We start from the raw sequence: 16,812 nt of genomic DNA on the forward strand, positions 1-16,812 counted from the left end.
CCTCAGTCTAGTGTCTTATCTTGTACCCTTCCATGCTCAAAATAAGTTATTTGTACGGTGCGGTAATGCAGCATAGCCACTTTTGAAAAGCTGCAGTTCAGGGTTCAAAATCCCCATGCAGCCATGAAGATCACTTGGTGACCTTGGACCAATCACTTTTTCTCAGCCTAACCTACCTCACAGGGTTGTTGTGAGAATAAATTGGGAAGGGTGAGAAGTATGTATGTCAACTTGAACTGCTTGGAGGAAAGGTGGAATATAAATGCAATAAATAAATTGCTGCTTCCCAGGGACAGAGAGCATGGCAGGTTGCAAAGGCAAAGGAGTAAGTGATCCGCTTGCACCAGTGCCTATGGACCTGCATCCAGTTTTATAGTCTAATCCAGCTGCCAACCTTATATTTGGTTATGGCCCAGGAAAACCTGTCTCAAAGGTTAGCATAGTAGTGTTTCATATAAGGTTACACTTTATTTTGGGGTGGACAGTGGTTAATGGCTACTTAAAATGTGTTTTTAAATGTCCCCTGATTTAGGATTTCAAATCTATTATAGAAAGGAACTTTATTGTATGGAAATCGTACCAGCTGATCAACCTTATTGGGCAATATTGCTTCATATCAAGCTTTTTGCTTTTGGGAAATTGGTGTTTAAATGCCGAAAACATAATACAGTACTAGTACATAATGAATCGTTTGCCCTGCCCAAGGGCATGGAAATGAACTACATTTTAATAACATGCCTTGCTGTCTTATAATTTTGTGCATGAAGTAAATTACTAGTGCAAAATTATGTCCACATGTCTTATGATATAGTTGATGAAATATTGTTTGTTGGGTATAAATAGCTTAATGTATGTTCTTGTCGTTGTTAATAGTAGTATAGAGCAACTACATGTCTTGCCGCAATGCTTGTAATCTGTAATATAATTTCACGTCTGGTGTTGTCTCTTCTTTTATATGTTCCTGTGGCTACAGATCATGGCTGCAGAGAAGAATGACAACTTAGTCTGAATGAGGAAGAGCAGGAAGAAGATGGGCCACTGTGATATACTCTTTGAAAAGAGCAATCGAAAGTCATCTTTGTCTTATTGCTGTTCAGGAAGGAATTCTTCTACAGAAGGTAAAGCAACTTTGTCAGAGCTCAAAGGGTGTTTGGGGCTAACGCACCTGCATTTCTCTTTGTATTGAAATCTAACAGTGGCTGTGCATTCAACTAAATGGATTGATGGATTCAGTTTGTGACATATCCTGTTCTTATGGGAAAGGCAAAAACCAAAACAAAACCCCAAGCCGGGTGCTGTTGTCCTATATTTGTTTGCACATTCTATTTTTATTTTGTCATTAGAACCTTTTAGAACTGAAAGCTTTGGAGAGATTTGCCAATCGAAATAAGATCTTGAAAGGATCTTCAATTCTACAACTATGATGCATTCACTTATAATCTATGCTATGCAGCCCAAGCACCAATGGGTTCTCTGCATTACATTGTTTGACAAACAGTGGTGGATGACAAATGTTGGTATGAGTAAGACTACTTTGGTCACTTTTGGGAAGCTACATAAAATGCAGATTTCAAATTCAGCTCTTTCAGAAGCACTTGAAAACTTACTCTATAGATGCTCTGTTTCTGGAACAGGACATGTTTGAGTCCTATGGGTGTTTTCTGTACCATAATTGGCAATAACAAAGATTCCTAGCTGAAAGCCTTATTGCTTTAAAGCAAACAGCATCTGTTGAAGGTTGTTGCTTCTATGCCAGAAAAACAATATTTCCTGTAGTACTAATTCCTAAGTGATGGCTCAGAGCCTGCCAGGGAGTACAAGAGAACTGCTAGGAGGTTAATCGCTGTGGATGTTGCTGTAAGGAAAGGGCACAGTACACTAAGTCGTGGCAAAATGAGAGAGAAAGAAATTGAGCACGTGCCTAAAATTCTGTTAAATTGACGGTATAGCAGAGTTGATGGGTAGATATTTTTACATTTAGGAAAGAATAAAATTTTAGGGAGAAAAGGCTAACTTTGAGACTTTGCTGCTCCTTTTCTGTGGAACACTCTCTTGCTGTTATTTTTAAAAGAAGTTCTTAAAGGAAACAAAGATAAAAGCCACTGAATATATGCAAGCAATGGAGAACGAGGAGGCAAAGAAATCTGTCAGGAGCATAACATGAGATAAGAGACAAAAGGTAGGAAGGAATAAGGCAGTGCAGAGCTTTAAGAGCTATTGAACACCATAATAGGGAGTTAGGTAAGAGACACATATTGGAGGGCACATAGTCATTGCTAGGCAAGGAAACTCAGGTGTGCAGCAGCATTTTGAATAGTGAAATAAAGCAGAATATGGAAGACCAATTGAACAAAATACTGCTTTAGCTCACATAATTTTAATACTTGAATTACAACTTGGTGATGAAAAGAGAATCGGCAATCTTTTTTTCCTTTACAACACTCCCTGGTGCTGTGATCCCATATTACCATTTTTTTTCCTTTTTTGATCTCATTGCTCTTGGGTGAAAGTAAGCAAAGACAGAGGGCCTGGCAGAGCTTATGTTCGAACTATACATAAGCAGCTTCAAGTAGCTGTTTTGTTGACTTAGGAGGCTTATGTTTGACTAGATGCTGATCTGCCTCCCTTCTTTAGAAATCTTCGACTTGGGTGTCATGATTGCTTTCAGAAGCATAATGTTCTGGAAGGTAATTAAAGGTTACGCTTTGGGGGGAGTAATCTGCCTGGCACTGTGAAAATAATATGCTTGGGCTGCAGAAACACTAAAATGATCTGTCATTCGTTGCGAAAACAAGCTCCTGGTCTCTGTGTTTCGTGCCAGCATTTTTCCTGAGAAAAACACTCTGTATGAACGAAGTGCAAAAAGATGACTTAAAGCTTTCATGAAATATCACATAAAATCACCAGTTTGTTTCATAGGTTATTTTTAGAGTTACAGGCACTAACACACTCTAAAAGCTGTACACAAGCAATGACTTTGGCTTTGATGTTAAACTGGAGGAAGTAGTGCTTAAATAATGAAAGGTGGTTGCTTTCAAGAATGGACTTGTCAGTAGTTCATGTGTGTATGGAAAAGTTGTTCTGCCTAGTTACTACTTATTTGTGTATAAAGTATTGTTTCTGGAGCTATATTTATGTAAATGCCTCCTTGTGTTGCCCTCCTGAAGCAGTTAGTGACAAGATGGCTTTCTTGAACTGACTTCTGCTTGTCTTGAATGTAGCTTCTGATTAGTTAAGATGATTTTTATATTGTCTTGATCTGCTTGTTGTGAAATGATGACCGCTACTACAGATGAGCTTTTGAGGTGCCAATTCCAGTTGTTATAAATATGGTCCTGTGAGCTAGATCTGAGTAATGAACTTTACACAAGGTTTTATTATATTTATTTATTTAATTTCTGGACTGTTTTCTGTAAGACATTGGAAAGCAATTTGAGAATAAAACAATATATAAATGTAAAACAGTTTTGAGTCCAATACAAATGTAGATGGGCGTTTTCCTCCTGTCTCCCCAACTAAAGAAGATAAATTAAATACAACATTCACAGGACAATAGAAGATATACAAATTTACTTGTCCTAAGCTGTTGGAAGGGCTATTCATACTTTTTTTACTTCCATCTTTTTTTAAGTACTTGAATTTACTTACTGGTAGACCACTATATCATTTTGCTGGTAAATTCATGTCTGCTTACCATGACCAATTACCATTAATTTCTTTAGAAAAAACAGACTTTAAAAACAGAAGAACACAAATGATTTAAGGTGTACTGTTGGGAGATTGTGAAGAGAAGCTACATATATTATCTGTATGTCTACTTCTTCTGTCTGACAACAGAGTCAAGTCATCCTTGTTCTTCGAGTTGATAACCCTATAGAGCTCCACATTCCCATAAGCAAGAGGTAAAGTCATTGACACTTGTAAACTCTGAGGACTGCTTCATAGCATTAATCTATTTGTAGGTGGAGGTTGTATTGTGTAATGTGTGATGGGCAGTGTGAGTATATTTACCAGGAAGAATAAATTGTTTAGTTTACTCAGTGCAAGAGACCTACATTTCGGAATTTTTGCTGTGAGCTGGTGCAGTCAATATTATCGTCAAACGATGAATTATTGGAGTCAGAATGACTTTAGTCCTGTACTTGAACATTTCAGAGTGCTCTGTCTTATATTTCTGTAATTGATAACATGCCTGTGTAATAAGCAAGAGAGACTATCCTCACTTTGAAATCTGGGAGGCAGAGCACTTTAAGACACTGGAAGCAGGCGCCAGTAGTAGTGTCTGTTACATAATGACTATCTGTGCCAAGCGACATCCAGACTGCAAGGTGTGCTGTGCGTAAAAAGGAAATTAGCATGTGGAAGTCTCATTAGGGCAATAATTATATAGAAGTTCTTTGAGTTCTTTCAGTTTTTTATAAAAATGGAAAAAGATTAACATAGAATAGTATCCCACCTTTCATTTCTTTTAAAGGAGGCTTGGGGTTGCAACAACTTTGCCCTAACCTTGAACTAGATTTTTCTCTAGGGTATCACAGCCCATTGATGTGCACTTGACTGTTACATACATTCCTAAACAATGAGCCACATTGCTTCTAAAAATGTATTTGGAGGTTTTGTGTGCATTTTTTGTTTCACACATCGGTAAGATTTGCATGTAATGTGAAGCCAAACGATGCTTATGTCAGGACTGGACTTAGTGCAAATGTACAAGCGCAAGGGCTCTCAAGGGAGAAGGTCGTGACCACCTTGCTCCCCCTCTGTACTTGACGCTGCAAGCTAAGCCATGGGTTGACTTAGCATGTTGTCCAATCCTGAACTTGTGATTTGTCTCTTTCTAGACAAACGACAAGCTGCAAACCAAGAACATAGTTTGTTTGCAGCTCATGCTTTATGTTGAGCAAGACAAGTCAGGATTTGGAAGACACACTAAACCAGACCATGGCTTGGCTCACAGGACAGGAGGAGCAGCCACCAGCTGCGGTCTCCTCTCTGGAAACTCATGTGCTCACACATTTTCAATATGCCGTAATTTGTCATTATTCTGTTTATTTATTTTTTTGCATTTATATCCCACCTTTCTTCCAAGAAACACAGGTCTCTCCATCTCCATTGTATCGCTACAACAACTCTATGAGGTAGGCTAGGCTGAGAGACAATTAAAAGGGGATGACAGAAAAAAGGGGATATTTTATGTGCAAACTTGGTCATTAATTCTTCTGGTTGACATTCTTAGTATGTCTCTGGGTGCTCCAATAGAAACTGGAGTCTCTTAAAAATGACAAAAGCTTTTTCTGTTTAATTTACATTACAATGCCCAGAAAGCCATACATTAAGTAGCTTGCTCTTTTCTGAATTAAAATTGGAGGCGTGCATAACTACACATGGAAAATGTCTGTAAGAGTAAGATTCACTCATGTCCTATGCTTTTGCTTGAGTCACACTTTGCTTGAGCATGCCTCCTAATTGAAAGAATGCAAAACCAAAGCATGCAGAGACACAGTGAAAAGTCTCATTTGATAATAGACCCCCCCTTTCCTCCTGTGTTGCTAATGACTGGATCATTTAGTAAGGGGTGGGCATCCTATGTCCAAAGGCATATGAGCCCACCACCACGCTGAAGCAAGGCAGACCTGAATCTGATTATGCCTGAAATGGAGACCTCTTTAAACCACTTATACACCAACTTGGGTCCCACGATACAAAAAGGGATATAAATGTAAGGGGGGAAATGATAGAATAAAACTGTTTGTGTGTTAAGGGCCATGTTCCTTTAGAAATAATCTGTTAGTGAGCATAGGTTGGCAGTGAGTGGGGTCACCCCTTCTCTCTGCCCTATAGAGGTAGGGACAGATCTCACTTGAACTGATTGCATGTAGAGGGGTTTTGAAATCAGACAGAAGGCCACAGGTTGTCCATTCCTGATTTAGTCACACCCAGTGCAGATAAGTAGCTAACTTAGAGCATGGTGTTAGTAATGCCAGAGCCATTGATTTGATCCCCCATGCCGGCCTTTTTGCGCTGAACAAGGGCTTCATGCAATCTTTCTGAGATTACCTGGAGATTCACCCTACATTTTCAGAGTTCCGGGGCTGAGAAATAGTATGCAGCAGTGGCACTTTTCAACCCAGTGCCTTTTAAATTATTTCTGTTAAATAAATAAAATACAATTACCTGCTATTCTCCTTGATGTAGCAAACCAGGGCTCTTGTACCCTAAAACAGCAGGAGAGAACGGAAGGGGAAGGATTCCAGACTAGGATAGGAGAAACCACTGCTATATATATATATATATATTTCAGAGCTCTTAATGTGACAGGCAGTTGGTCTGGCTCTGGCAACCATATTTCTAGAAATACCTCAGATTTTTAACCAACTGCTAGATTGTTGGCTTTCATATACAGCGGTACCTTGGGATACATATGCTTCAGGTTACATACACTTCAGGTTACAGACTCTGCTAACCCAGAAATAGTACCTCGGGTTAAGAACTTTGCTTCAGGATGAGAACAGAAATTGTGCTCCGGCAGCGCGGTGGCAGCAGGAGGCCCCATTAGCTAAAGTGGTGCTTCAGGTTAAGAACAGTTTCAGGTTAAGAACGGACCTCCTGAACGAATTAAGTACTTAACCCAAGGTACCACTGTACTAGATTCCCATCAGCAAACCACAAGTGTAGGCATGTGTAATCATTCTTTTTGGTTGTTTTTATTATTGTGTGTATCAGCCTCACACTTACTGTATTCAGGTTTTTAAGGGGCCTTTTGTGTGTATCTCAAAATTTGTATCTCAGAAGTTTCTCAAACTGTGAACTCTACTATTGGTAGCCTAAACTCTTTCTTCTTTTTTGGTGATTAGACAGCTCATCATTTTAGCTTACAAGCTATCTCCTAAAGCAGTAAACTGATAGGCTGCATGGGAATTGTATGCTTCTAGCATTAAGTTGCAATGAATAACAGAAATGAGTAAGTCAGCTGTCTGTTGCTATTCCTTTAGCAATTGAAGTTACTGACAATGCTGTTATTTGAAGATCAAGCAACAGCAATATTTCAGATAACAATTGCTTCAAAAAGATACCCAAATCCCTGCACTCCACTCACATGAGTAGACTGTGGTTTTTAATTGTGCTGTCTAATCCCTCTCCCTCCTGTCGTTGGCAAGGAAATGGAATTTTAAAAGCCTTACATAGCATAAGGTGCATTAGCTGATTGCAGCCACATGATACAATTTGGCTACAGAAAACAGGATAATACAGTGCTATTCCTGAAAATTTGTGTAACAGGCAATATGCCTCCATGTAATACCAAAATAAGTTACAATTAAATCCATGCTTCAAGAAAAGGCAGAAACATGAACAGTTTCTGAGTCCATATGAGACCAGAGATAGGGAAAGCTACCTATGCCTATGTGATAGTTAAAACTTGGCAGCATTTCAAGTATAGGTGTTGTGGTACTCCTAAAAGGAAAGCTAAATAAGCCTCTTTCCCATAATAGGTTGAAAGGATGGTTCTCAACTTTCCACCCTCCTGGCCTGTCAATGCATTATAATAGCATATAAAGCAGGATTTAATTTCTCCTTAAATTAACTGTCATAGAACTGCTCTTAGCTTTCTGTATGGAATGGGGGAGGGTTGGTCCAAAATAACACCGGAAAATCCATTTGGGCATTAAGCAGATATTCACTGCTCCTTTGCAGATTTTATCTTAATAAAATGTCTGTTTATTTCTAATGCCAAACCCAGTCAGTGTTTTTAAGTATGCTTTCAAATCCAGGGGGTATGGTCCTGGGTAATTTTGCATTTGTTTTTCTAGATAAAACTTTGCTTTGGATACTACAACATGTGTCACATGTTTCTCCTACTCATCTTTTATTTTATTCCTGCTCATCTTTTATTTTCTTGTGCCACATATCAACCTGATAAACTCCCATTGCACAGCTAAAACTAGACTGTCTAACAGCTGAACCATTCAATTGGGTATTTTGATTAATAATTTGTGAACATCGCATCAGCATCAGCATCAAAACATGTATGCCAGAGAGCTACAGGTTCCCCACCAGTGATGCAATCTCTCCACAATTAAAGGATGTCTGCATTTTCTACTGAATAGTGTGTACCAGTCTAGGTTTCACAGTTACTGACCACCGATGTTTGAGCTTGTAATACCAGAGATCCTGCACAAGCATTGTACATTGATAGACTTCCACTGGACTTTGAACTAATTACATTTTTAATTGCTCTGAAAACCCTTCAGAGCTTCCTAGCATTTGGTAGACCTGAAGAAAGCCTTGCTACCTAAATATTTTGAAGGCTATACAATCTTAGGAAACTGTTATCCAGGTACCAAATGGTTGTTGCTTTGTTCTGTTCAGTTTTGCTACTATCCTACACGCAGAACAAACTATGATAGTTCTCATTTATGTGAAGTTGACTCTGCAAGCCGGAGTGAATTTCTCCTTACTGTGAGTTTTTCTTGTTTTTGTTTTTTTTCATTTGGAAGTATTAAAGTTCAAAGAACCTCTCACTATGGTTTGGCTAAATATTATACCTGCTTCTAAAGATAGAGCAAATCAAAGTGGCATCTTGGGATCACAAGAATGAATCATTTGCAAAGCTGGAAATAAGACATGGAAACGTATTTGGAACTAATAAGAGAATTCTTTGTTAGTGTATTTTTAACCAAGGGGTCTGTTTCTGTGTAAAGTTAGTGAAGCCTACATGCACTGAGTGGGACGTGGGTGGCGCTGTGGGTTAAACCACAGAGCCTAGGGCTTGATGATCAGAAGGTCGGGGGTTCGAATCCCCATGACGGGGTGAGCTCCTGTTGCTCGGTCCCTGCTCCTGCCAACCTAGCAGTTCAAAAGCATAACCAAGTGCAAGTAGATAAATAGGTACCGCTCCGGCGGGAAGGTAAAGGGGGTTTCTGTTCGCTGCTCTGGTTTGCCAGAAGCGGCTTAGTCATCCTGGCCACATGACCTGGAAGCTGTACACCGGCTCCCTCGGCCAATAAAGCAAGATGAGCGCCGCAACCCCAGAGTCGGCTACGACTGGACCTAATGGTCAGGGGTACCTTTACCTTTACATGCACTGAAGGGCAGTGGCTCTGTAGTTCCAGTAGTAGAAGGGGGTAATGCTGGCAACTGCAACTTCCTACTTGTGGCACTGTGACAGAACAAGCTGTAGCCACTGCAATTTATTTTCCTGCCCAGCTATCAGAGGTACGTGCAGTTTGTATTCTGAATCTGATTGTCCAAATTGACTGTGTCCGAGCCTTGTGGACCACTGTAGGATGTGTGTGTATTCATATGCCTTTCCCTGGGCAGCGGTCTTTTTATTATGGAACTAGGAAACCTCACTAAAAGCAAAAAAAAAAAAATAGCTTACAAGAGCAGGGAAGGATGCTTGTACCTGTTATGTGGTAATACTACTTGGTTCTCAGGTTCAAAGTGTATCAGAACTTAGGCAAAGGTTAGATTCCCTCTGTAGGACTAAATTGTGTTTCTCCTCTCAGAGAAGTAGACAGATTTATTCCTTGATACACTTTCGGAATGTCATAACACTGAAAATAGGTTCAAATGGTGGTGGGAATTTATTTACTAGGGTATTTTCTTAGACCGAGATCTCTAAGAAATGTAGGAGTGGCTATTGCAGTGATAACAAATCACGACTTCTGAGATTCAAGTCTGTTTGAAGTCTGGATAAAATACTATTTGTGTTAAGATACTTTTTAATGATTGGATTAACAGTCTTGGTAAACAGAATATGAACTAGAATGTGGGTTTGTGGTTATCATGTTTAGTTCCCAAGCAATAATATTTTTCGTTGCATCTTCTGTTGCCATTTGAATCATCAAGATGATTTAGGTTGTGTGGAAATCTTTAAAGGTATTTATGGTTTATAAAATTCAGCCAAACTACTGAACAGGTCTCATTTGTGATTTCAACTTGAGTATACTGAAAAATCCCTAGGTGCGCTGTGACTTTCAGACATGATTCATTTGGATGCTCCTTAAAAAATTTACGAACACCCTATAATTTGGGCAGCTGCCATCGGCTTTCCAGACAAATTGTTCCAGCCAGGATAGACTGTTTGGCCATGAGCTGTATATTCCTGCCGTTTTGTGTGCGCCTCTTCCCCTCTTGTCCACTCAGGGTGACCTTTCAAAGCTCATCTTTGTGTATCTATGCTATTCAGAGATAAGTAGTGAGAAGTGGCCTAAATATTGAACATGATCACTCAGCAGCAAGCCATGTTGCCATAGCCATCTCATTAGAAATGTTCCTTTTTAATCTGAGCATCTAGTATAAGCAATCTCACTGAATGTACAGACTGAACCCTTTATTTCTGATTATCAGCAGTGCATAACTTACTACAAGAGGCAAATTAAACTGGTGATCATGCTGCTAAATTGATAATGTGGACTCCTCATGTCATCTGCTTTCTGGTTTTGGGTGAGTCACTTCTCCCTGTCTTGGGTTTCCCCAACTGCAAAATGGGTTTAATTGTGTTCTTATTTGTAAAATGCATTATTTTGATGCCATTCTGTGTCCATGCTTGAATATTGTTTTTTGTAATAATTTCCTAAAACAATCTATACATACAATACATACATACATTTTTAAGAATAAGAATATATTTATACCCCGCCCATCTGGCTGAGTTTCCCCAGCCACTTTGGGCAGCTCCCAGTCGAGTGTTAAAAACAATACAGCATTAAATATTAAAAACTTCCCTAAACAGGGCTGCCTTTTAAAAATTGGATAGCTGCTTATTTCCTTGACATCTGATGGGAGGGAATTCCACAGGGCGGGCGCCACTACCGAGAAGGCCCTCTGTCTGGTTTCCTGTAACCTCACTTTTTGCAATGAGGGAACCGCCAGAAGGCCCTCGGCACTGGACCTCAGTGTCCGGGCTGAACAATGTGGGTGGAGATGCTCCTTCGGGTATACAGGACAGAGGCCATTTAGGGCTTTAAAGGTTAGCACCAACACTTTGAATTGTGCTTGGAAACGTACTGGGAGCCAATGCAGATCTCTCAGGACTGGTGTTATATGGTCCCGGTGGCCACTCCCAGTCACCCACCCACACCTGTTAATCTTATGGAACATTTCATTAGTTATTAAGAATATATTTGTTGGCACTGCAAACCATGTATATATTATTTCAACATTTGTTACATTTTATCACAGCTATGAAAAAGCATTAAAAGATTGTATCCTGTAATTCTTCTCTATATATGTAATAAAAAGGAGACAATTTTTTTTCCAAATTGTTCTTGCTTTGGACTCCCTTCTCCCATTCTGAGCAGTTTAGTTAAATTCATCCCTGAACTGTACCATACTTTCATAATTCTTTTACTATCAGTGCTCGAGCACTTATGCCATTGGGCGGCTAGCAATATAAGTTTCTACTTATAAGACTCATTCTTTAAAATATTGGTACCTGTGGGCCTTTTGGAGTTCATTTATTTTGTCAGTTGGCTCTAATGTAATGATTCTTTCATTCTTCGCAATATCTCTTGCTTTTGTAATATTATGCTGTATTCATAAATTTATATTTCCTGTCAAACGGAACATACTGTTGTACATAAAAGACTAGTTGGGATATTTGAGGAGATAATATTTTCTTTGTTTGCTTCGGACTTGCAATGGTGTATTAATCATATTGGGTTTTATCAGTTATTGAATATGGTTTTTTGTGCTACTTATGTTCCCATGTTTGAATGCTTCCTGACAATAAAATATGCCATATTTGTTTAGAATCTTAAAACTAAGGTCATATTGGCCAATAGGACTACATTTTGCAAATGAAGAAAGTCTCTGTTACTCCTTTGATGTCATAATTCAAGCAGCTAAAGATATAGCCAACAAGCTGCCAACTTATAATGAAGAGTGCAATGTCATCTCTACAGCAACTTTCCCCCTAGAAGCTGGTCCCTGAGTGAGCAGAAATGAGCAGTCTGCTCTTGAAGTATTCCAGGAGCCATGCAAGTCACTTGAAAGTAGCATTGCGGAAAGGTGTACCATTAATCCTTTCTCGGCCAATGGCTATATGCTTCCCTTGGGGAAGATAAAGATCTTGACAGAGACTGGCCCTTGCTCTAGAAATTTGTCACTTGTCTCTGTCAAGGTGCAAGAGTTTTTAAATGAATCGGACAGGGCAGTTTGTAGGACTGCAATAATAGCTCACAGTTCAGCTCAGTGCTTGTGGGGGAACAAAGGAGTAGGGAGAGTTTTTGTTTTAAAAATTGGAAGGTATGTAACTAGACTTACAGGAGATGGTGTGACAGGATCTGTTCTGTCCCATTCCCCCCAATTTCCAACTTATTTTCTTGACCATCCTCTGTTTCAGCATTATAGATTACTGATGGAGGACTGTAGCTTAGAGGTATCACTGAGGTCAGAGGTTCTGTCCCACCAACGCTGAGTAAAAACCTGAAATAAACTTTCTGGAACGCTGAATAGCTGCTGGAGGTCAGTTTAGCCGATACTGAACTGGATAGACCGATTGTCTGACTTGGCAGCTTTCTGTGTTCCTAATTTGATGGCGTATGAAACTTGGTGGACAATCTCCCTCTGTTTGCAGGTGGACAGGGTGGGATGGTGTTGAGCGCAGAATTGGGAGGTTACAAGATGGAAGGTGAACATGGCTGGAGAACGCTATATAATTAGCCATGAGAGTTCATGCTCTGATCCGGTTCTTGGAGGAGCTGTCAGTCACTCCCAAGCCATTTGTTTCAAGAAATAAATAATTCAGACTCTTGGGAGACTCGGGTGTGCCATCATTAAGTTAGCCTCCTCGGGGCAGGTAATTATGCCGTGTGTCTAACTAACATCAGGAGTGATTGATCCAATCTTGCTTGATATAGGGATGCACCCAAATTACCTGCCCTCAGAGGACGTCACACTCAACTCTCTATTGGAAGTAGCCTGTGCAGTTTTGCTTCTCCCCCCGCCCCCGCAAGGTTTGCAAGCTCGTTTACAGCTCCTAGAGAAGGCTGTGAATTAATTACACTGAGCCCCCCCCCATCAGCTGTCTTAGCTATGGAACTTTTCTTCTTTTTCCCCTCCTGCCATACCTGCTCTATAATTTGGTGTGAACTTAGACACACCTTGCCATCGCTCATATAGGCAAGATGTTCCACAGGAAAAAAACCAAAAAAGCAAGGTGTGGAATTAAAAAATGCAAGTGAAGAGATGAGTAATTCTGCATTGTAGAGGGAAGTGTCTAATTTGGTGTTAGTGGGTGGGTCAAACCACCCAAATCTGTGCACACAGATTGGGCTGAGTGGAGTTGTCTCTTTGCTGCACCACACCCTGCTCTTCAGGGATTTGAAGCTTTTCTGTCAATCCCTGACTTAGAATGCAGCCTTATCAGGTTAGCTGGCAGTCAGGCAGCCTAGCCAAAAGAATGGCTTTTAACTGACTCCACAGAAGCAGCAATCTGAATATGCTGGCGTCTCTTGTGGCAAGACTCCAAATCTTCTGTGCTCAACTGTTCTTCGTTTCCCCTCTCCTGCTTTTTCTAGGGTTTTGGCATCGGTGATGAGAAATGGGGTATGATGTAGCTCGTTTTCAAGGGGATGTTGATGAAGATCTTATATGTCCCATCTGCAGCGGGGTCTTGGAGGAGCCAGTGCAGGTAGGTCAGCGTAAAGATTTTGTAGTTTATTGAAAAGCTGAAGGTTTTCTATGTCAAAGCTGTATTAGATCTTCGTTCAGCTGCATGACTGAGGGAGAATATATGTGATAGTACTCTTTCTTTTAATTTCTAAAGCTATAATCTAGTCTGATTTATTAAGCCAAAGAAAAAAGTTTAAAAATGCACACTATATCTATGCAAATTCCACTGGAATCTGTTAAACATCGTGAGCTTTGTTTGGAGTTTAACAGCTCAAATTTAACAGCCCATGTTAATCACTGAATACTAATTGGGTAGGTAGTTTATCCATATAAAAGGCAGTAGACTTCATGATAGGCTATGCACTTCATGGTATTAAAATATAGGTTATTGGAGCACATGATTTCTCTACTATCTGTTGCAATTTCTTCTGGATTTTCCAAAATGATAGACCTAGGACTGTGAATGTTAATTAGTTAACAATTTATACACATAAGGAGAGTCCTGCTGAATTTTTGCCGAAGGCTCCTCTGTTTCAGAACCAGGTGCCTTTCAGAAACATACAAGCAGGACCTAGCATATGTTCAAGCCAACCCCACATATGATTGTCACATGTGACCATATGCATCTATTTTGCTTTCCCTATAGTAATATGGTATATATGTCCATCAGCTGTAAGCCTGTCTTGTTCTCTTATCAGTAGTAAACAAATCACTTCTATCTGTAGCTAAAGTGAACTGGATAGGTAAAGGATTGATTTCTTTGCTGGCAAGGTATTGTTGAAAAGATGAATTAAGCTAAACAGCTAGCTGCTGAATTTTAGATTGACTTGTTCGGCTTGCATATGAAAGAAGCATTGGGTGGCCGCAAAAGTGCTTTGGAATATCATTAAAAGGAAAAAGCACTTAGTTTGAATTCAGCTCTCTGACTTGCAGGTAGCTGGTAACTAGATGACGATGAACCTTCAGATACTTGTATAACTAGGCATACTGGGAGTTGTCATTCCACATTCAGAACAAAAGCTTCTGTTTCTTGAGAGGCTGGAACTGCTGGAGCATGAGTTTATTTTTGCACAGGGAACTGGCAGAAACTATTCTTATCTTAGTAGGTCTCCTTATGTAACATTTGCACAAAGAAGCATTAACCAAAAATATGACCTTGCTGCATGTTACATGGCTGGCTTTGGTGCTTGCTCCATGTGCAGGTATGGGACCCTAATCCTGAAGGGCCCCTTGCCTTTGCTTTATTCAGATTTTTATCCCCCCTTTCACTTCAAAATGAAGTCCCCAAGGAGCCTAATATAAACAAACATTAAAAGCAAATATCATTTTTTATTAAAAAAACCAAAACATTGCTTAAACTTTTTTTTTTTTAAAGCAAAACGTGGGGGTGGTAGAAAATCAAAAAGTGAGAAACAATTTTCCGGATGAAGCAAAAAGAAATCACACAGTCTGTCCAGAACCTGCTAAAACAAAGTCTTCAGAAAGCAATGGAAAACGAGCAATCAGGGGGCGAGATGGATCTCGCCAGTCACATCTTGTGCACTGAACAGAGAAGGCATTTTCTCTTGCTAATTAGTGACCCTGTAAAATGCATCAGTCAAGTTTAAATGCTGTTCCAACCTGTCAGAGGAGACAGAAGCTTGTATTCAACGAAATAATTGCTGTCATGGAATGACTTCCACAAGCACAGCAAAGCCCCCCGAATCTGTTCTGGGGGTTCCAGAACAGATTTCAGAGTAGTCTGGTGGGAGGAAGGAGGAGAAGGAAGGAAAGTTCTGTTGCACATACAATGATTTTGTTGGATACAACCTACCAGAACTAGCTGATTCGCAGTAGCCATGAGAGATCAGTCTACCTAAAATATTTTTGGTAAGTATTTTGTTATGGTATGTGTGCAAAATATCTTAGTGTTAAATGGTATTTCTGATCGCACTAGAAACATTATTCTTAGCAAGCTAGTTAGACATGTTAATAAACTCAAATTGTTGCTCTCTTGTCCAAGAGACAAACTGTTTTGCATTTAAATTTGAAGCGACACTCTAAAAACTGCCTCAGAATGCACATTGCATCTAATCCATTGTGATACGGTTCATACAATGGAGAGCAACATGTGCTATTCAGCTGCACATCTTGATTTTCTCAGAACAGGAAGTCATTAAGCTTGGGAGAATGGGAGAGGAAATAGACCGAGAGCTTCTGAACTTTCCTAACTCCCCTTTAGATTGAATATGTGTTGTACATTACCAGTTACCCAGCTGCCCCCGCCACCCGAGTGGTGTTATCTCTCAGCCTCTCTTCATATGGGGTCAGGGTGTAGGCTGGAGGCCTTTGCCTGTATTTCTGTTTATATGGGGATGAGTCAGTGAGCAAATGCAGCATTGTTAGCCTCTAATTGCTTGCTAAGGTTAAAATGTCCCTGTTAATCTTCTGTGTCTCCCATCTGCAATAGAGATTTGCTGAAGGGTTTTCTGGAGGATGTGCTTTGTGTGAATTGCTCACAAAGAATTTTATTTTGTTGGGTGGGGGGGTAATTATTTGTTCTATTGTTACTTGATGTATTGCATTCATTAACCTTTGCAATAACTATTACTGCCTAAAAAACGACAAACATCTGTACTGCTGAGGACATGCTTTATTATTCTGTACCTAGATCTCTTTCTTGAAAATTAATAAAAATGTACAAAAAGTCCCTGTTAAAAAATAATTGTAGACTATTAGTAAAAGTACAGAAATCTGTTTTGTTTGCCAATAACTTTACTTCTTAGCAGACTAATTCATGAGTGATGTTTATGGGTCTCCCAAGCCAGTTGTATCACTTCCACAAGTGTTGGTCTTGTGGTCCAAATGCAGCAATGCAAACACTTGATGAATGACCATTTTGTGATTTCAGCAACAGTGTATTTTAAACCTTCTGTTGGCTTATGGTGCTCAACAGGTTGACCATTCTCAGCTACATCACTGGCTTATTTGGAAGCATATGGCACATGCTGAGTGTAGGAGAGCTTAGTGTAGCAGATGTCCAGGAAAAACCTGAGAGTACACAGGAAGAAACTAAGAAAATTGGCTGGATTCAGCTAATGAATCTTGCTAGCAGAAGCCAACTCAAGGACTTCTGCCAGCACAACAGGGCTTCCCCCCTTTCTCTACCCCCTGACGCCCCCAGGTTGGCTCGGGTTGGGGGAAACCCAAGAACAG

The 16,812-nt window shown here is 39.9% G+C and overlaps 1 protein-coding gene across 5 annotated transcripts in view; it reads left to right on the forward strand.

Moving 5' to 3' along the window:
* Nucleotides 1-16,812, forward strand: part of RNF41 (ring finger protein 41) — a 32,008-nt gene that overhangs the window by 5,412 nt on the left and 9,784 nt on the right. The window contains exons 2-4 of one of the 5 annotated variants that reach the window (XM_080994959.1): nucleotides 974-1,118; nucleotides 10,351-10,446; nucleotides 13,524-13,636. In XM_080994959.1, coding sequence (XP_080851085.1) covers nucleotides 13,547-13,636 — 90 coding nt within the window. In that variant the 5' untranslated portion in view covers nucleotides 974-1,118; nucleotides 10,351-10,446; nucleotides 13,524-13,546. The other 4 variants (XM_080994960.1, XM_080994961.1, XM_080994963.1 and 1 more) reach the window with 4 other exon arrangements.

The sequence above is a fragment of the Podarcis pityusensis genome, assembly GCF_964106645.2.
Source record: "Podarcis pityusensis genome assembly, chromosome: 2".
NCBI classification, from domain to species: Eukaryota; Metazoa; Chordata; class Lepidosauria; order Squamata; family Lacertidae; genus Podarcis; species Podarcis pityusensis.